At 38.4% G+C, this 21090-nt stretch overlaps 1 protein-coding gene across 1 annotated transcript in view; it reads right to left on the bottom strand.

Annotated features, from left to right (window-relative positions):
• Window positions 1-21090, bottom strand: part of LOC113444091 (stimulated by retinoic acid gene 6 protein-like) — a 49512-nt gene that overhangs the window by 25059 nt on the left and 3363 nt on the right. Inside the window, exons 2-5 of the mRNA XM_087926333.1 lie at window positions 9735-9813; window positions 8506-8606; window positions 7020-7150; window positions 5610-5730 (exon numbers count right to left, since the gene is read on the bottom strand). Of these exons, the coding sequence (XP_087782459.1) occupies window positions 5610-5730; window positions 7020-7150; window positions 8506-8606; window positions 9735-9813 (432 nt within the window). The remainder of the gene's footprint in view (window positions 1-5609; window positions 5731-7019; window positions 7151-8505; window positions 8607-9734; window positions 9814-21090) is intronic.

Genomic DNA, 21090 nt, shown 5'->3' with positions numbered 1-21090 from the left:
AGAATACATACATATGGTTACATATTTGTACTACTTGTTAAGCCAAACCTCTGATGCCCCATATTCAAATCAGATCCAACATCAACATCACTCATCACTTTCATACTGTTTCTTTGATTTCTGTATTATTGGTGAAATCTGACTAGAAAATTTCAGGAATTAACAGCTAATATAACTGGAAAGTTCTGTTTAGAAAAAGACATTTTTGCATGAAAACAGATCTTCACTGGCAATGGTAAAGTTCTAACATTAAAGGAAATCCATACCCCTTCCTTAACAGGCGTGGGGGCTCAGCAGCTTAAAAGACACCAGAGAAGATCTATACTCTGAAGGTTCAAACCCTAGCACCATGTGACAGAATGAGTTCCCATCACTTGCCTCAGCTTCTGCCAACCTAGCAGTTCAAACACATGTAAATGCAAGTAGATTAATAGGTACCACTTTTATGGGAAGGTTTCAGCACTCCATGTTTCCCTGGATGCTCTGCACTGTGGCATGATGTCATGCTGACCATATGACCATGATAATCTTCTTCAGACAGTGCTGGCTCAATAGCCTAGAAACGGAGATGAATGCTGTCCCCTAAAAATTGGCTAATGACTAGCAGAGTAAAATCCTCAGGGACTCCTTTGCCTTTTTTTACCTTCACTAATGGACGGTTCCAATGCAACTTTCATCTCTTAATCCCCACTGTCATTAGATCTCTCTACCTTTCAGCAATATAGAAAACAGGAAGATGCTGAAAGAGCAACAGTGGTTTATTGCTTTGATTTTTCCCATGTTCTTAGAAATCTTTTTCTTAATATATTCCATTCAATATGCTAAATTATTTATTAATATCTGGATATTTGTGTTATAATTAATATGCTTTGCATATGGATCACTGAAACTATCTTGATTTTCTTATTGGCAGTATATGTTTGCTATGGACTTATTTTCCCTTTGACTTCTGTGCTTCTGTATTTTCACTATTCATCCCAACTGTTTCCATCCTTTGACACCAGGGATTCTATGAGCCAACAGCTTGAGCAGGGTCCACAGTATTGTCTGGTATGCTACCCATTCTCTTCATGATCTATTTTCCTTGTTCTGGGAGGAGGCTTTATGGTATCCAAAGCTGAACATCTAGATTCAGTCACAGCTTTGTTCCATATAGTATCAAACTTGTGAACTCTCGTTTCCTCTTTCCGCTATGAATAGATAGACAGTAGTATATAAATATGTATATGAATGTGTATGTGAATATGTATGTATGCATGCATGCATGCGTCTAAATATCTACATGTATATAGCCTGACTGTATGTGTGTTATGTATATGTATGGGTAGATATATATTTTCTTTTGAGAGCAGGCAACAGAATTTCATTTTTTATGTATGCCAGTGTGCTCATAGTAAAAAATGACAACAAAGGTTATCTTATCTTACCTTACTTTACCTTACCTTACGTTACCTAAACTGGTACTCTCTCCAGCTAAATAACATGGGAGTCCAAATCAGGAGTGTTTGACTCCTTGCCTTAACAATTCTTGGCAGTATGAAAAGAATCTCTCTCTCTCTCTCTCTCTCTCTCTCTCTCTCTCTCACGCACACACACACACACACACACACACACACACAGAGAACTATTTGCTACACACACTTTGACCATTTTGCAAAACAAACAAATTAGCTACAAGAACAATTGCCTTGATTACCAAGATGTCATTCTTCCTGCATATAAGTTCATACTTTTTTTAACAGTTTATTATACTATATATTTTTATATTACATACATAAATGCTTAGTGAACAGTATATTGTCTGGATCAATACAATATACAATAATACTCTTCCCACTCTTAATTTCTACCTCTACTGTCCAATCATTTATAAAACAAGTCCCATGTTTGAAAATATTCTGTATCTTCTTTTACTATTACTTTTAATGTCAATCTAACCATTTCTGCACAATCTAAAAAAAATTTAATTACATCATCCTCTGTGAATGTTTCCTCATTTTCCCAGTATTGTGCATATACAATTCTTGCTGCTGTCAAGACATGTAATATTAAATATAGATTCCCTTTATCTTACTTTTCAAGTATTATACCTAGCAAGAATATTTCTGGCTTTTAATAAGTTCATACTTGAATGTTGTGATAGTGATATGACAGCATAATTTTACAGCCAGGTCTTCTAACAGCTGCAATCAGGGTCATAGGTGTAGAAAGTACACTGCTCAAAAAAATAAAGGGAACACAAAAATAAGGCATCCTAGATCTGAATGAATGAAATATTCTTATTAAATACTTTTTTCACTACATTATTGAATATGCTGACAACAAAATCACATAAAAATTATCAATAGAAATCAAATTTAGCAACCCATGGAGGTCTGGATTTGGAGTTACACTCAAGATTAAAGTGGAAAAAAACATGTGTGGCCTCCACATGCCTGTATGATCTCCCTACATGCCTGGGCATGCTCCTGATGAGGTAGCGAATGATCTCCTGAGGGATCTCCTCCCACACCTGGACTAAAGCATCCCCCAACTCCTGGACAGTCTGTGGTGCAACATGGCATTGGTGGATGGAGAGAGACATGATGTCCCAGATGTGCTCAATTAGATTCAGGTCTGGGGAATGGGCACGTCTTGCCTTCGTCTTGCAGGAACTGCTGACACACTCCAGCCACATGAGGTCTAGCATTGTCTTGCATTAGGAGGAGCCCAGGGCCAACTCTACCAGCATATGGTCTCACAAGGGGTCTGAGGATCTCATCTTGGTACCTAATGGCAGTCAGGCTACCTCTGGCGAGCACATGGAGGGCTGTGCGGCCCCCTAAAGAAATGCCACCCCACACCATTACTGACCCACTGCCAAAACGGTCATGCTGGAGGATGTTGCAGGCAGCAGAACATTCTCCATGGCATCTCCAGACCCTGTCATGTCTGTCATGTGCTCAGTGTGAACCTGCTTTCATCTGTGAAGAGCACAGGGAGCCAGTGGCAAATTTGCCAATCTTGGTGTTCTCTGGCAAACGCCAAACGTCCTGCATGGTGTTGGGCTGTAAGCACAACCCCCACCTTTGGATGTTGGGCCCTCATGCCACCCTCATGGAGTCTGTTTCTGATCATTTGAGCAGCCATATGCACGTTTGTGGCCTGCTGGGGGTCATTTTGCAGGGCTCTGACAGTGCTCCTCCTATCCCTCCTTGCAAAAAGGCAGAGGTAGCGGTCCTGATGCTAGGTTGTTGCCCTCCTATGGCCTCCTCCACGTCTCCTGATGTACTGGCCTGTCTCCTGGTAGCATCTCCATGCTCTGGACACTACGCTGACAGACACAGCAAACCTTCTTGCCACAGCTCGCATTGATGTGCCATCCTGGATGAGCTGTACTACCTGAGCCACTTGTGTGGGTTGTAGACTCCGTCTCATGCTACCACTAGAGCACTGCCAGCATTCAAAAGTGACTAAACCATCAGCCAGAAAGCATAGGAACTGAGAAGTGGTCTGTGGTCACCACCTGCAGAACCACTCCTTTATTGGGGATGTCTTGCTAAGTGCCTATGCTTTCTATCAGTTGTCTATTCCATTTGCACAACAGCATGTGAAATTGATTGTCAATCAGTGTTGCTACCTAAGTGGACAGTTTGATTTCACAGAAGTGTGATTGACTTGGAGTTACATTGTGTTGTTTAAGTGTTCCCTTTATTTTTTTGAGCAGCGTATAACTATATGCTTATGTATCAAAAGCAGAGTAAAAATAAAGACTTGCTTGAATGCAGAGATTGGAAAGTGCTTACAATATAATGCAAGAAAACTCAAATGAAAGACTCAAAGATTGAGAAATTGACTACAGAGTTCTAAATTCAGGCTGCAGGCAATGGGGTAAGATAAAGAGTTCAACAAATAGGAAAAAAGCTCACACCAATTTTGCTATTTGATCTACACCACAGCCAAGTCAGAAGAAAATTAATTTGACTACCTAAGGAAGCCCTAACCATATAGGACTAGCCCCACATATTTCATGCATTAAAGGTATTTAAGATCAGGGGTGGGATTCAAATTTTTAACAACCGGTTCTGTTGGTGTGGCTAGGTGGGCGTGGCTCACCGGGTGTGCCATATGACTGGATGGGCGTGGCTTCTTCCTTTTCTTTTCTTTTTTTTGCAGCATTCCCCCCGCCTTTCTGGGCCTCAGGGAAGCCTCCTGGGCGAAGCAGTAAGACACTGAGGGGGATCCCGGCACAACTGATCATCAGAGCAATCATCAAAAAATGCAGTCAGCGATGTCGGGCATGCGCACGATGTTGCACATGGTGATGAGGATTAACTGAAAGGGGCAGAGAGGGGTGGGGCCAGACAGGGACACAATTTGCCAGTTCTCCGAACTGTGAAGAATCATAACAACCAGTTTTATAGAACTGGTAGAATCCTACCCCTGTTTAAGATGTTACTCAACTGGTTTTGCCACCCACAATGCTCCACACCCCATACATTCTGTTTAACAGTAGGACTTCTAAGTAGCAGTAAGTTGCTCATTTGACCACATCTATAGGATCTATTCCTTCCTTCCTTCCTTCTTTACATACATACATACATACATACATACATACATACATTCCTCTATCACCCTCCCTCTTCCTGCAAACTATGTGGACAATTCCATGCAATTTTCTTGGCAATATTTTTGGAAGTGGTTTACTATATTCCTGTACCATTGAACTAGAGTCAATTTCCCAATATCACCCTACTGGCTTCATGCCTAAAGAAGACTAAAACTTACAAGTTCCTTTTTTCTAGCCCAATACTTTTATTCACCACACCGGCTCTCCTTTTCATGCCTTATTGTTAAGTACACATAGTCACTATTGTAATAAATTAAGTGCTGATGGTTTTGCCCCTCAAATTTAAGGATGATTTAATATGTGGTGATTCCTTATCTTCAAGAGCAAAGATGGGGGGGAATGGTAGGTTGGACTACCGGAAACTTAGCACCACTAATGGGTTATCTTTTATCATTCCCCACTACGAATATTTAGTTCATAACCTGAAAGCCTTTTGCCCTGTCCTGATTCTCTAGAAAAGGGCAGTCTGATTCTCAAGTTTCAGATCAGGAAAAGTAAAATGTAGATATGGATGTACTGATAGTACCTAAAATAAATTATTAAGGATTTTAGTTTTATAGCAAAGAAGAAATCAGAATAGTTGTTCCATCTATTCCAATTATTTTGCTGAGATCAAAAAAAACCTTATGCATATTTAGGTATGTAACGATTATAAACTCAAAACAACTCTGAAACTCACATCAAATTCTGAGATTCAGAATTGTTTATTTCAAGGTTTACTTCCTCTTCTAATGTGTAAATTTTAGAAATTTAGTTATTGTATTTTTTTACAAAACTAACCTATGGTTTAGTATCTCTGCTTCACAATTTATTGTGATTATTTCTGGCAGTTAAGATCTAGAAAAATATCCACAGTTCTACTTGCTTAAAAAGTCATTTGTAGACAATATTTTTAGTATGAAATCACTTTATTGTAATTTCCCCTGTTATATCAAGAATTGGTTCCCACATCTTCTCTGAGACTCACTCTCATTCATGACTCTGTTAAAATTCTGCTTACCAAGCTGCTGTGTAAAGAAATCCCAGAACCGCTCCTACAACTTCATATTTTGTTAAAAGACATACAAAGAAAGGGTATGAGGAGATGCCCACTTCAAAAGCCGTGAGGAGGATCCAAAATACTGCAGAAGAAAGGACATAAATATATCTTTATTCAATTGTTCAGCAGTGAATGATTGAGAAAATTGTTATGACAGCCATTGACCAACCAATATGGAGCTGACAACAGTAATAAGACAACATGTACTGTTATTAGCTCTTTAAACTTTGCTGAATTTTATAGACTACAAAACCATTTTTGCATCATTTAGAGAAACTGATATATTTTTGTCAAAATAAATATTTCAAATTAAAGAAATCTCAGTGCAATTTGACAATTTTATTAATGGGATTATGAGGTAAAAGTTGTTATTTTTGTAACACTTATGACACAATGAGAACTCTAAATTGACCAGGCTCAAATTATCCTACTTCAGACACATTATGCAAAGACCTAGCTCCATAGAGAAGGCCCTAATGCTGGGAAAGGTAGAAGGAAACAGAATAAGAGGACAATCACTAGCGAAGATTACTTGAGACCTTCAAAAAGAGATTGGACTGCCATTTGTCAGAAATGGTGTAGGGTCTCCCGCTTGGGTGGAGGGGTTTGGACTAGATGACCTATAAGGACCCTTCCAACTCTGATTATCTGTTATCTGAAGAGGATGGACTCATCCGGCATAATGGTGATGAGTGCACCAGGTTAGAGACAGATTGTCTTAGAGAAGATCTATCTATCTTGGAGTAAAAAATGACTTGAAGGGACATAATCAACCTATGTACATAACCATATAGCCACCATGAAACACATTTAATTGACAAGAGTCTTTTTCTATTTTTACTATCATTACCACCTATTAGGCTTTAAAACTGAAAGTCAGCAGAGAGGAAACATTGTGTTAGAAGGAGGAATTTGAAGAAGGAAAGTTAAGAAGAGGTTATAGCACTTTTCTCACTAATTGTTATTTCCCTATCAAGAAACCTCTAACCCACAAGTTATTTGCTTATACCTATGGTTTGACATGTTGCAGAGGTTAGAGCCTTATCTTCAGTCCCAAATAAGCATGCATGCTCCTAGAAACAGATATTTAATGTTATGGTGTTACAAGGAGGAAGGCTTTAAATGGCTATGTATTTATCCTGGGGAGGCTTTGCCTACTCTTACCATCTCTAACGCTGATGCCACTTGCCACTGCCTTTATAACTTGTCCTATTTGCTCTAAAATCTAGCCCTCACTGCGCTCCTGAGTAAACTAATTTTCTGGAATCCAGATAACCTTAAGATTAAAAAATAGCTAAACAGAAAAATTGGACAATACAAAGATACAGGGTTCCTCTACTGCTCTTATCACTTGTTAATCATGAGTTTCACCTTTAGCCCATTCAGGAAGTCCCACTGGAAAGAACTCTTTCTCAAATAGAAACATGATTTTATCAGTAGTAGCACCAAATGCAAATCCCAATGACCATCGGTTGTTGATTGAGTTGTAAAAGTCCAGTGGGCTGTAAAATAATGAAAAGAAATCTTAAGACATTGAGACCCTTTCCAAAAAATGTTGAAACACTAGAAAAAGTGCAGAGAAGAGGATTAGGGGACTGGAGGCTGAAACATATGAAGAACGGTTACAGGAACTGGGCATGGCTCGTCTAGTGAAGGACCAGGGGAGACATGATAGCGGTCTTCCAATATTTGAGGGGCTGCCACAGAGAGGAAGGGGTCAAGCTATTTTCCAAAGCACCTGAAGGCCAGACAAGGAATAATGGATGGAAACTGAACAAGGAGAGGTTCACCCTGAAAACAAGGAGACATTTTCTGACAGTGAGAATACTCAACCAATGGAACAGCTTGCCCTCAGAAGTTATGCAAGCTTCATCACTGGAAGCTTTCAAGAACAGGCTGGACTGCAATCTGTCAGAAACAGTGTGGGGTCTCCTGCTTGGGCAGGGGGTTGGACTAGATGACCTACAAGGTCCCTTCCAACTCTGTTAATCTGTTAAATCATAGTTATAATGGTTTCCAGTCAATCTTGAACTAGTGGAGAATTACACTGGCATTAAATTACTAATCCCAATAAAGGAGAATATTTGTAGTTCAGAGTTGAAATGAGGAGTTCTTGGTTCTCTCTGATTATAGCGGTACTGATGATGTTACCTTGGGTGGGTAATGAAATATCTGCAAGAAAATAACCGAGCACCAATGACACAGAATTACTAATTCTTTATCTTAGCTCCATTGTTTCTGTCCCAGTTATTGCCTTCCATCCAAGTTAAAGGAAGTCAAAGCTTAACAGTTTCTAGGCAGCTTGAAGCTCTCCTTGAACGGTACCGGTTTAAGGAAGAAAAAGAGTTCTTAAACATTTGTACAGCAACAAAAAAAGTGGAGTTCATCTTACATCAGATGAATTGGTAATAAGTAAAGGCAATATCACAGGGACACTGCAGGAAAAAAATGTCCCTGTCACATGTTTGTGCTGTATTTGGATGCAAGCAAAGTGTACTATGTCCCTTCAGATGTGCTAGATTACAGTTCCAGTGATGGCTTCCCATCTGACTAGGGTTGATGTGAGTCAGACCAAAACTAGAAGCCACAATTGCCTTAGAAAGTGTTTTTCCTATACCTGCTTTGGATGCCATATGCTAAAGAAATGAATTGTCTGCTTTGGAATAATTGAAAGTGGTTTTCATCACAAAATATAAATATGCAAGAGATATTTGACTGAATCGCTTTATGTTTTATGTCTAGGACCTGAAGTTGCTTTAGGCGACTGCAGTTTCTTGAAGTTTGGGTCTATGAGTCCCCAAACTTGTATGTCACAGACTGCTACTCAGAAATGGCCAGCAAGTATTGTCCAACTCACAGCAGTAACGCACAACGTCTTGGACATTTGGGATATCTGTCATCAAACCAGAATCTTTTTGCTCTCTTTTCAAGACAGGCCAGAATCAAAATGATGACAACCTGCAGGAACAGGAAAAAAAACATGATTGATATTATGAAGAACTATGATGAACCATAATGAAGTCATCAATAAATCTTGAGTATAGAAGTTATTATGGTACCCAACAATTCAGAGCTGGATACATGTTTTACCAGCCAATGCAAGTCAAAACTAGTTTAGAATCCTGAGCAAGCCTTCATCCTTCAAACCTCCTCCCAGATCCACCCAGCAGAGTACCTTGCCTAGTGCCTTGGATAGATTAAATTAAGGAATTTGATAGGTCAATTATAATTTCTCTCCTACTATAGGGTAGGAGAGCTCTGCTTTTCACATCTGTAAACACAAGCACCCATGTACTCCTTTGTAAGTTTGTTCTTGGGGCAGTGAAGCATGTACAGTAGATAAATGCAAACTTTGCCTTGTCCTAAAGGCAGCCATCTTCAACCCAATACTTAGATATGTGAGACCCAGTTTGGTCTAATGCTTAAGGTACCAGAATAGGAAGCAGAAGACCAGAGTTCCTGACTTAGCCATGAAAGCTAGCTGGTTGATGCTGGGCCAGTGCCAGCCCCTTTCTCTTAGCCCAATCCACCTCACAGAGTTATTGTTGTTGTGGGAAAAATTGGAGGAAGGGGTGGATACGTTCACCATCTAAGCGCAGTGGTTAGAATGCAGTACTGCAGGCTACTTCTGCTGACTGCCAGCTGCCTGCAATTTGGCAGTTTGAATCTCACCAGGCTCAAGGTTGACTCAGCCTTCCATTCTTCTGAGGCCAGTAAAATGAGGACCCAGATTGTTGGGGGCCATATGCTGACTCTGCAAACCACTTAGAGAGGGCTGTAAAGCACTGTGAAGTAGTGTATAAGTCTAGGTGCTATTAGTATTCCTATCTTCAGTGTTTGTCAAAATCATAACACTGGGATATAAATAAATACATAGGCATAGGCATACATTAAATAATTGCTCCCCTCATTTGCAGCTAGAACTTTTTTGCTGAGAATAATAGCAGTTGCATCTGGATTATACATCCAGAATCTGCCAGCTTTGGAAATGCTTCTAAATGGGCTTTCTTCAACGAATCTAAGGGCGCATTCATCAATCAAGACAGTCCAAGCTGTCAATGGTTGTCGGATTATTGGTCTACTTACTGATGGAATTAGCGAAAAATGTAGAAAAGTAGACGTTTCAACTGATTTTGTACAAGTATAATTTCCTTCAAAAAAGTTCCTGTTAAAGAAACATGAAAAATACAAGATTTGAATCTGTACATTTTATTTTTAAAACTACAAACGGCCATTCATACCCAAGAGATTCCAGCTTTTAATTTACATTTATTTTAATTTAATTTCCACTTTATTTACATGAAGCAGATCTATAGTAAGAGTAACATTACAGGTCAAAGGCATTAGAACTATTCAACCAGTGAACAAAAGGGCATGCAACTTTCATTAATTCAAGCATTGAAACACATTTCATGTCAAGGGCCAAATTCTGCCAAAGAGGATCTGAAAGGATAAACATATCCAAATAGATTAAAAGTACCAATTTAGTTCCTAACCTTCCCAAGCAAAATGAAAAAAAAAGTGGGGGGGAATAGGGGTCCACTATAATTTTCACATGATTTTTTTCTTCAAATTACGGGAAACCAAAATATAACAATGCCATTGGAAAGAAAAGAAAAATAGTTGATTTCTCGTATTGTGCCAAGTCTTGGATTTATTTTTACTGTCATTTATTGAAAAGTCACATGCAACACCCAGCCATAAACCATGATTTCCAAACACTATGACTGGGATCATATTTTATCATCATATTTCATAGCTAAGCTATTTATAAACCCATGACCAAATTAATGAAGCAAATACCAATTTTTCTGTTCTACATATTTTTGATATATTTCTTTATTATCAGGCTTAGATACTGTCAGATTTTTTTAAAAATGCTGTGATGAGCACACGGACAAAATACCAAACTACAGAAAATGCAGAATAAAATAATAAACAAAATAAATTGTGAAGGAAGTAACACATGGCCTGAATGACTAACAGAATAACAGAGTTGGAAGGGTCCAACCTTCTGCTCAGACAGGAGTAAATTAAGAGGAGCCAAGAACCCTCGCTAAAGGCAACCAATCGAGGGAATCTCTTGAAAAACCACAAAGGTGAAGGCTGAATATAAAAAAGAAACAACTGAAAACTTATTTGTTAATTGGAAGAACAAGGAAGGTCAATACTTAAAGGATATAGAAGGAAAACTTTGCTTTTTTAGAAAAACCAAATAGAATTGATTAAGATCAGAAGTGCTAAAGAAAGAAACTGAAGGCTTTATTTTAGTGGCTCAAGAAAAAGCTTTACATGAAGGCGAAAATTCAAATAAGAGGAAAGATTGCCTTTGTAGTAAAAGAAAAAAAAGATGAAGCATTTGACTATTTGATCAGTGGCAACAGCAAAATTTCACATGTTGACCACAAGCAGTGTCATGACCTAATTGCCAGAATTATTTATTAGAAACTTTGCCAGACATTTGAATTTAAATGTAGTAAAATCTATTATTAACATCAAGTTGAGAAGGTTTTGGAAAACTGGTGCAACCACAAATCAGACTAAGTAAGTGAATGAAATGCAGAAGCTAAAGTGCTCTAGGAACGAGAGGACCAGGTACTCAACATGGATGCAAACACCGGAAACCAGAAGATCTTTTTTCCCCGGCATATGCCAGGCAGCTGCTCTTCTGGTTTCCGGCATGCACACACGCACGCACGCGGTGGCAAAAGGGTTCACCAACACTGACCTAATCTCTACTTGTACCTTTGTTTTTTTCTGCTCATGTGTACATTAAATTTTATTTTGTTGGATAGGGCCCATTGTTCAAGTCTGTTAATATCTTTTGGGGTCCTGAGCTTATCTTTTGGGCTGTTGGCTGTTCCTGCCAGTTTAGTGTCATCTGCAAATTTGATGAGTTCTCCTCCTATTCCCTCATCTAAGTCATTTATGAAGATATTGAAGAGTACTGGGCCTAAGACAGGACCTTGTGGTACTCCACTGCTTACTTCCCTCCATGTGGATGTGTTACCATTAAGGAACACTCATTGATAGATAGATAGAATAGATAGAATACTTTATTGGCCAAGTGTGATTGGACACACAAGGAATTTGTCTTGTTGTAAATACTTTCAGTATACATAAAATAAAAGATACATTCATCAAGAGTCGAGAATCATAAGGTATGACACTTAATGATAGTCATAGGGTACAATAAGCAATCAAATCATACTAGGAAACAATCAATATAGATCGTAAGGATACAAGCGACAAAGTTACAGTCATACAGTCACAAGTGGGAGGGGATGGGTGATAAGGAGTGATGACAAGATTAACAGTAATAGTAGTGCAGACTTTGTAATAGTTGAACAGTGTTGAGGGAATTATTTGTTTAGCAGAGTGGTGGCTTTCGGGAAAAAACTTCTTGTGTCTAGTTGTTCTGGTGTGCAGTGTTCTATAGCGTTGTTTTGAGGGAAGGAGTTGAAACAGTTTATGTCTGGGATGTGAGGGGTCTGTAAATATTTTCACAGCCCTCTTTTTGACTCGTGCAGTATACAGGTCCTTGATTGAAGGCAGGTGGGTAGTAATTATCCTCTGAAGTCTGTGTCTGTCCTGCTGGGTTGCAGAACCAAACCAGACAGTTATAGAGGTGCAGATGACAGACTCAATAATTCCTCTGTAGAACTGTATCAGCAGCTTCTTGGGCAGTTTGAGCTTTCTGAGTTGGCGCAGACAAAACATTCTTTGTTGTGCTTTTTTGATGACATTTTTAATGTTAGGTGTCCATTTTAGGTCATGTGATATAGTAGAACCTAGAAATTTGAAGGTCTCTACTGTTGATACTGTGTTGTCTAGTATTGTAAGAGGTGGTAGCATGGGAGGGTTTCTTCTAAAGTCTACCACCATTTCTATGGTTTTGAGTGTGTTCAGTTCCAGATTGTTCCAGTTACACCACGAGGCAAGTTGTATAACCTCCTGTCTGTATGCAGATTTGTTGTTGTCTCAAATGAGACCAATCGCTGTTCTGTCATTAGCAAACTTCAGTATTTTAACAGATGGATCATTTGAGATGCAGTCATTGATATATAGGGAGAAGTGGAGATAGCACACAGCCTTGGGAGGCCCCTGTGTTGATTGTACAGGTATCGGATATGATTCTGCCTAGCTTCACCTGCTGCTTCCTGTCTGTTAGGAAGCTTATGATCCACTTATAAGCATGTTCAGGTACTGCTAGTTGGTTTAATATACTTAGAAGAGTGTCTGGAATGATGGTATTGAATTCTGAACTGAAGTCTACAAAGATGACCCTTGCATAGGTATTTGGAGATTCAAGGAGTTGTAGGATGTAATGCAGAGCCATGTTAACAGCATCATCTGTCGATCTATTTGCTCAGTATGTAAACTGCATGGGATCTAACAGCGGATCCGTGATGGTTTTCAGGTGGGACAGCACAAGCCTTTCAAAGATTTTCATAACTACAGATGTTAGAGCAACTGGTCTGTACTCATTCAGTTCCTTGATGGAGGGTTTCTTTGGCACTGGGATGATAGTAGAGCGTTTGAAGCAGGAAGGAACACAGCACTTCTCTAGTGATCTATTGAAGATTTGGGTGAAGATGGGGGCCAATTGGTCAGCACAGACTTTTAAGCAAGAAGGAGTTATCTTTTCTGGCACTGGTGCTTTTCCTGGCTTTTGTCTGTGTAATAGATCTTGCACTTCTTTTTCTGTGAAAAGGTTGTGAACACAATGGATTGGGGCCAGTTGTAGGAAGCTTGGCTGTTGTTGGTGTGTTTGTTGTTGGTATGACTTGTCAGCCAGCTACAAATCCATCTGGTGGTGATGTTTTTCTAGCTTACCAAGAAGTAGGTTGTGGTCTACTTTGTCAAATGCCATGCTGAAGTCTAAATATACTATGTCCACAGCATTTCACTGGCCTACTAATTTAGTCACTTTATCAAAGAATGAAATAAGATTGGTTTGGCATGATCTATTTTTAACAAATCTGTGCTGGCTACCAGTTATAACTTTAGTTGTTTCTAGATATTCACTTATTATTATTATTATTATTATTATTATTATTATTATTATTATATCTTTTGTGAGATTCACAGCCTTTGGGACTGGTTGGTAGCTCATCAGCTCGAGTCCTAACCAAGGACCTAGGAACTGTTCAGGTAGCGTCGAAGGATATAAGCTGTTTCAAGTAGGGTGGTTTTTTGTAAAATCAGGGTATTTAAGTCTGGTATGTTCAGGATTTCCAAATAGCGAGGCAGCCCTTTAGGTATTGCTCCAAGGGCTCCAATTACAATTGGGATAACACATGATTTCTTTTTCCAAGGTCACTCAACTTCAATTTGTAAGTCCCGATACATTGTGATTTTTTCTTGCTGCATGTCTACAATTAGTGCATCACCAGGTACTGCAATGTCAATGAACCAAATCCTTTTCTTCTCAACTATTGTTATGTCAGGCGTGTTGTGCACCAAATGCCTCTCCGTCTGAATTCTGAAGTCCCACAAGATCTTGACTTTTTCATTCTCCAGAACTTTCTCAACCTGATGTTCCCAGTAGTTGTTACTATACTCAAATCCAAATGTTTGCCATAGTTTCCAGTGAATGATTTTAGCAACTCGGTTGTGGCATTCTAAGTAGTCAGTTTGTGAAATTTTGCTACATCCACTGATTAAATGGTCAACTGTTTCATCTTTCTCATTACAGAGGCGGCATTTGCTGTTGGTGGTGACATACTGAATCTTTGCCTTCATGCAATTTGTGCCTAAGGCTTGTTCTTGAGCAGCCAAAATAAAGCCTTCAATTTATTGTTTCAGTATTCCTGATCTTAGCCAATTCCAAGTAAGCTTTTGGTCAGCTGCTTTATCATCATTATCATCATCATCATCATCATCATCATTTCCAGTAAATTCCTAAGGACTGATTGGTCTGTAGTTTCCTGGGACTGTTTTTTTCTTTTTGAAGATAGGAACCACATCAGTTCTTTTCCAATTCTCTCGTAGTTCCCCAGTGCTCCAAGCTTTTTAAAGATATGGTTCAATGGTTCTGAGATAACATCTGCCAGCTCTTTCAGAACTCTGGAATGCAATCCATCAGGTCCTGGTGATTTATATTCATCAAGATCAGACAGGTGTTATTATTCTTATCATTTTCTTAGTTATTTTAATTTTTATTTCTAGTCTGTCTTTTACAGTTATGTTTTTGGTAGGTTGGGCAATAGTTTGTGTGAAGACTGATGCAAAGAATAAGTTAAGCAGCTCTGCTTTCTCTCCACTGCCTGTTACTTCCTTGATATCTTCACTCTTTAGTGGACCAACTGTTTCCTTGATTTTTTTTCTTGTTATTTATATGTTGAAAGAAACTTCTTTTTATTGTCTTTGACTTTTGTTGCAAGTCTTTGTTCATTCTAAGCCTTTGCTTTCCCGACTTCATCTTTGCAGATTCGGGCTATCTGCTGATATTCTGCCTTAGTTATGTGTCCCTCTTTCCATTTTTTGTACTTATCCTTTTTGTCTTTCAGTTTATCAGCAAGATCTTTATGCAACCATGCTGGTTTCTTCTTGGATTTTTTTTTTAGTGGTGTTATGTTGGGCTGGGCTTTTATGGTCATATTTTTCAGTGTTTCCCATGTTTCTTATTTTCTCCTTTAGGATTTTTATCCATGAAATTTTGCTTAGAGTCTCCCTGAGTTTGTTAAAATCAGCTCTTTTATAGTTTAAGGCACTAGTTGGATTATATTTTATTGCTTGTATTTGTATTATATTGAATTCCAATATGACATGGTCACTCTTACCCAAGGTTCCAGCAACTTCAATTCCATCTATCACTTCTTCTCTATTAATAAGAATTACTTCCAGTATAGTTTTTCCTTTAGTTCCCTCCGCTACCTTTTGGATTACGAAGATGTCAGCTAAATTGGTTAGGAATGTGTTCAATCTCCAACTTGCTGCAGAGTTTGTTTCCCAGTTGATATCAGGGTAGTTAAAGTCTCCCATTACTATTGTGGTATGTTTTCTACATACATTTGTTAATTGGTTAGCAAAGAGTTCATCTATTTCTTCTGCTTGGTTGGGTAGCCTTAGTATACTCCTATAACAATGTCATTTTTCTTTTCTTCTATATTGACCCATATAGTTTCTAGGAGGTTTCTATCCTTGGTTTTGTGTACTTCTGTATAATGCAACTCTACCTTCTCTTTTGTTAGCTCTGTTTCTTTTGAATAGTTTGCATCCTTCTATCAGTACATTCCAGTCATGATACTTGCACTACAATGCAATCTATTCTAACAAAATATTTTCATCTTTAATTATGTTACTAATCAAGTTGATTAGAAAGAGTCTAAGCTGCCTTGACTGTAAAGTTAATCCCAACGCTTTAAGCTCAGCCACTTTAAGATGTATGGACTTCAACTTCCAACATTCCACAGACACCATGCGTCTCGAGTATTTTTTTTTTTAAGTTTGGTTCTCCAGATTGATTCAATCTGGATTTCTATTTCCTATTATAAATTATTTCAAAGTAACTTTTGTTGCCACTTAAAAGCAGGATGAAGTCTGTTTTGCAAAGACAGAATTTTGGAAAGAGGCCAATATTGTTTTACTGCCATGGGGAACGGCAGGACTTAAAAATTGCACCTTAAACACCTTAAATTTGCCAAGGTTGAGCTACAGTGTGCCTTCAACTGTAAAATGTCGAGAAAATCTGTGATTTACTGCTGAGAAATGCCTGGAGAACCTAGAACAACTTAACCATAAATAGAAAATGTAGATGTGTTTCTAGACATACAAATGAGAAATCAAAACAAATATATCCCTTTTGTGGAAAGATGAAAATAATTGTGTGAGCTTTTATTTAAAGTAGTAATGTCTGTCCCTAAATAACTGAAGGTTCTTCCCTTGCAGCTTCCACGCACGTGAAATGAATATGATGGGTAGGGCATACAAGGGCCAAATAGGAATTCCTACTTTTTCCTTTTCAGTTCTGGAAAGAAATTATTTTGCATGCAGACATAGGAAAATGGGCAGCCTAAATAAATGGGTCACTTAATGACAGTTCTAAGTTATGATGAGCTTCAAAAAAGTGACTTGTGACTTGTCCTCCAAGTTATGACTGTCTCACACACACACGTCCACGGTTATATGATTGCATTTTGGGTGCTTGGCAACTGGCCTGCATTTAAACCATTTGCAGTGCCTCATTGTCATGTAATCACAATTTTCAGTGTTTGGGATTTGCAACAGTCATTGGATATACTGGTTCACTTAAGGATCATATGGTTTGCTTAATGACTATACGATTTGCTTAATGACCATAGTGACTTGCTTGATGACCATTGTAACCCGCTTAACAACTGCAACAACTTACAACCAAAATTCTGGGCTCAATTGTGGTTGTTAAGCGAGGACTAACTGCAGGCAGTAGAAATTGCCATTCTGCAGGCAGGTTATGATGGGAATAACGATTCCATCAAGTTCAATCCTGCAACACTGCCTTTTATGGATATTAAGCTTGATTGAGGCTCAATTCTTAATCAACTTTTTGATTTCCTTTTTTTTATTATTGTTGGAGAGTTTAGGACTCTTCAGATAAACAAGGTTTTCCTGTTTTCATCAGGTTAGTCTCTTCCCCCTTAGCTGAAGACAGTGCAAGTTAGATTTTTAAACACCTTTGAAATATATGAAGTATTGAATTACACAGCAAAAGGGTACTCAGAATATGGATTTCAAAAGTTATAGTGGATTAAGGGTCCAGACTGATTTGGAAGTACAGGTAGTCCTTGACATATTACCACAAATTTCTGTTGATAAATGAAACAGTTAAGTGAATTTTGCCTCATTTTATGACCTTTCTTGCCACAGTTGTTAAGTGAATCACTGCATTTGTTAAGTTAGTAACATAGTTCTTAAATGAATCTGGCTTCCTCATTGACTTTGCTTATCAGAAGGTCGCAAAAGGTCGCAAAATGATCCCGGGACACTGCAAACGTAAATATGAGACAGTTGCCAAGAGTCTGAATTTTGATCTCGTGGCCATAGAAATGTTGCAAGTTATGGTCATAACTTTGAAACATGGTCATAAGTCACTTTTTTCAGTGCCATTGTAGCTTTGAATGGTCATTAAATGAATTGTTGTAAGTCGAGGGCTTCCTTTGCAGCTTTGATTTAATTAGAAATAATTTTCTCACAAATGGGAAAATGTCTGTTTTGGGAATTTTATGATAAGAGGATCTTGAAGGCTGTACACTAGAGGATGCCACAGGATAAAGAATGGAGTAGATTTCAATAAATTATTGTATATTTTGGCCAATCTGTTGTTTAAAAAAAAAATCCCAATAAAATGGACTGAGTATGTTGTAATGAAGTTACAGATCAAAAAGAAGCTGCAATTGATAATTTTGAAGTTATTTTGAATTTACCTGTGGATTTGTGGATTTAACTGTGATATATGGAGAAAAATACAGATATACAAATGGAACTGATTTATTCCCTAAACGTGGTGCACAACTCTCAGGAAATGGATGAAGAGCTATACAAAAGATTTTTGCTGAGGTACTGATTTTATAGAAAGGATAAACAAAAGGACAAAAGTTATTTATTGGATATACTAAATATGTTGTTTTGAAAGACCTATGGCTACAAAAATGAACAAAAAAACTAACTTGGGGCTCAGATACAGATACAGACAATCAGAGTTAGAAGGGACCTTGTAGGTCATCTAGTCCAACCCCCACCCCACCCCCAAGCGGGAGACCCTACACCATTTCTGACAAATGGCAGTCCAATCTCTACTTGAAAGTCTGAAGTGTTGGCACTCTCACAACTTCTGAGGGTAAGATGTTCCATTGGTTGATTGTTCTCACTGTCAGAAAGTTTTTCCTTATTTCCGGGTTAAATCTCTCCTTGTTCAGTTTCCATCCATTGTTCCTTGTCTGGCCTACAGGCGCTTTAGAAAATAGCTTGACCCCTTCCTCCCTGTGGCAGCCCCTCAAATATTGGAAGACGGCTATCATGTCTCCCCTGGTCCTTCTCTTTACTAGACTAGCCAAGCCCAAGCTCTTTCTGAAAGGATTAAAAAGTGACACTCTTAAGCATTCAGGAAAGATTTATTAAGTTGGTTTCTTTGATCAATTTCAGGGTTAAAAGAGGAAAAAGTTATATCTGGATTCTCTTATATTTAGAGATGATGAGAAGCTACAGGTAGTCCTTGACTTATTACCATAATTGGGAATTTCTGTTGCTAACTAAGGTGGCTGTTGTGAGTTGCACCAGAGTTTATGACCCTTGCCATGGTTATTGAACAAATTACTGCAGTTAAGTGTACCACATGGTTATTAAACGAATGCAGCTTTCCCCATTGACTTAGCTTGTCAGAAGCCAGCGGGAAAAGTCACAAATGGTGATCACAGGACCATGGGATTTTCTTAATAGAAACCTTAGCAAATTGTGATATTATTTATAAACTAAAGAACAATATATTGTTACATCATATACCTATAGACACTGTAAAAATATGTATAGTTTAAAAAAGAAACCTAACCCATTATAGAAAAACAAACTATATGGTAAAGAGGTGGGGGAAACTATTTAATAGGTAGAAAACAACATGAAAAAGAAAAAAGAGGGGAGGAAACAGGGTATGGGGAGAGGAAGGCAAAGAAAAAACTCTATAAAGTAAAAATAAAGCAAAATACCTAAATATTATCTGTCTGTCTATCCATCTGATTAAATTTTATGTTTTATTTCCAAGATCCTAAGAAGTAATTATTTGGCAAAATGCCACTGTATTTCAAAGCAATTTGGCCAAATGCATTAGATTCAACATTAGATATTACTATAAAATTGTTGCTGCTGATCCAGTTCTACAGAGGAATTATTGAGCCTGTCATCTGCACCTCTATAACTGTTTGGTTTGGTTCTGCAACCCAACAGGACAGACAAAGACTTCAGAGAGTAATTAGGACTGCAGAGAAAACAATTACTGACAACCTGCCTTCAATTGAAGACCTGTATACTGCACGAGTCAAAAAGACGGCTGTGAAAATACATTTACAGACCCCTCACATCCCGGACATAAACTGTTTCAACTCCTATCCTCAAAAGAATGCTATAGAGCACTGCACACCAGAACAACTAGACATAAGGACAGTTTTTCCCCGAATGCCATCACTCTGCTAAACAAATATTTCCCTCAACACTGTCAAACTGGCTAAGTCTGCATTACTATTACTATTAATCCTTGCATCCTTCCTTTCACCCATCTCCTCCCACTTATGATTGTATGACTGTAACTTTTGTTGCTTGTATCCTAACAATTTTTATTGACTGTTTCCTAGTATGATTTGATTGCTTATTGTACCCTATGATTATTATTAAAGTGTTGTACTGTTGGAAGAAATATCCTTCTGGGTTCAGTTCCAAGGAGGGGAAAAGACACTGGAAACATCGGGGCTGTTTGGAAGGTTTAATGGTAGATAGGAGGACCACATGGCCTGGAGCTCTAGAGTGAAAAGGAAGGATGATCACGTGCTTCAAGGTGAAGGGAGAGATCAAGAAAAAATGCTGATATGCTGAGAGTGCCTGGGTTTTATAACCTTTGTTGGGATTTGAATTGAAGCTCGTTTCTAATTGGTTGTCAGACTCTCATGGGACCATGCAGGGGCAAATCTGTAGGTTGTCCTGAGTTCCAGGCTTGGTTGAGCCTTGCTGGATGATGATGCACTGAAAGGGCTCTAGGGCAATTGCTATAGCTTTACCTGGAGATCTTTCTTATATAAAGTATTCTGGCCCAGGCCTTAATGGCCCACCCATTAACAAAGGTGGGGGTGAATTTCTGCTTCTGACTTTCTACTCTTTTTAGGGGAAATATTCTGCCTTTTTAATATTTCCTAGGATATTTCAATTTTCTAGGAGAGGTGTGGGTGCTAACTTCCTACAGTACCTATGAATCTTGACGAATGTATCTTATCTTTTTATGTACACAAGCACCAAGACAAATTCCTTGTGTGTCCAATCACACTTGGCCAATAAAGAATTCTATTCTATTCTATTCTATTCTATTCTATTCTATTCTATTCTAATCTAATCTAATCTACTCTATAAAATTGTTTCTTCTCATCTCATCAGATGAACTCATGTGGAATCATGATTTCCTGTAGCACAGCCTGCCCTGTGGAATAACATCCCTCTGGAAATCTGGGAATCAGCACACTTCCTGTTAGCCTTTGGTTAAGGCCCTTAAGATCAGGCTGTTCCCCCAGGCACTTGGGCCAGAAACTGATATGAGCTCTGCTGCTTAATGCTAGTTTTTATAAACTGGGATTACTGTTCTGACCTTGACTGTTGTGGATTGGATTGTTAAAGTGTTGTTTTAACAATGAAAACCACCCAGAGTCACTCTTGTCAGATGTATCGTTAGATCAATGATTGGTTGGTTAGTTGACGGATTGATCTA

Source organism: Pseudonaja textilis, chromosome 2 (assembly GCF_049901715.1).
Source record: "Pseudonaja textilis isolate UNSWEBS1 chromosome 2, rPseTex1.2, whole genome shotgun sequence".
Classification (NCBI taxonomy): domain Eukaryota; kingdom Metazoa; phylum Chordata; class Lepidosauria; order Squamata; family Elapidae; genus Pseudonaja; species Pseudonaja textilis.
The sequence above is the reverse complement of the archived record's forward strand: the minus strand, read 5'-3'. Positions and strand labels throughout refer to the sequence as shown.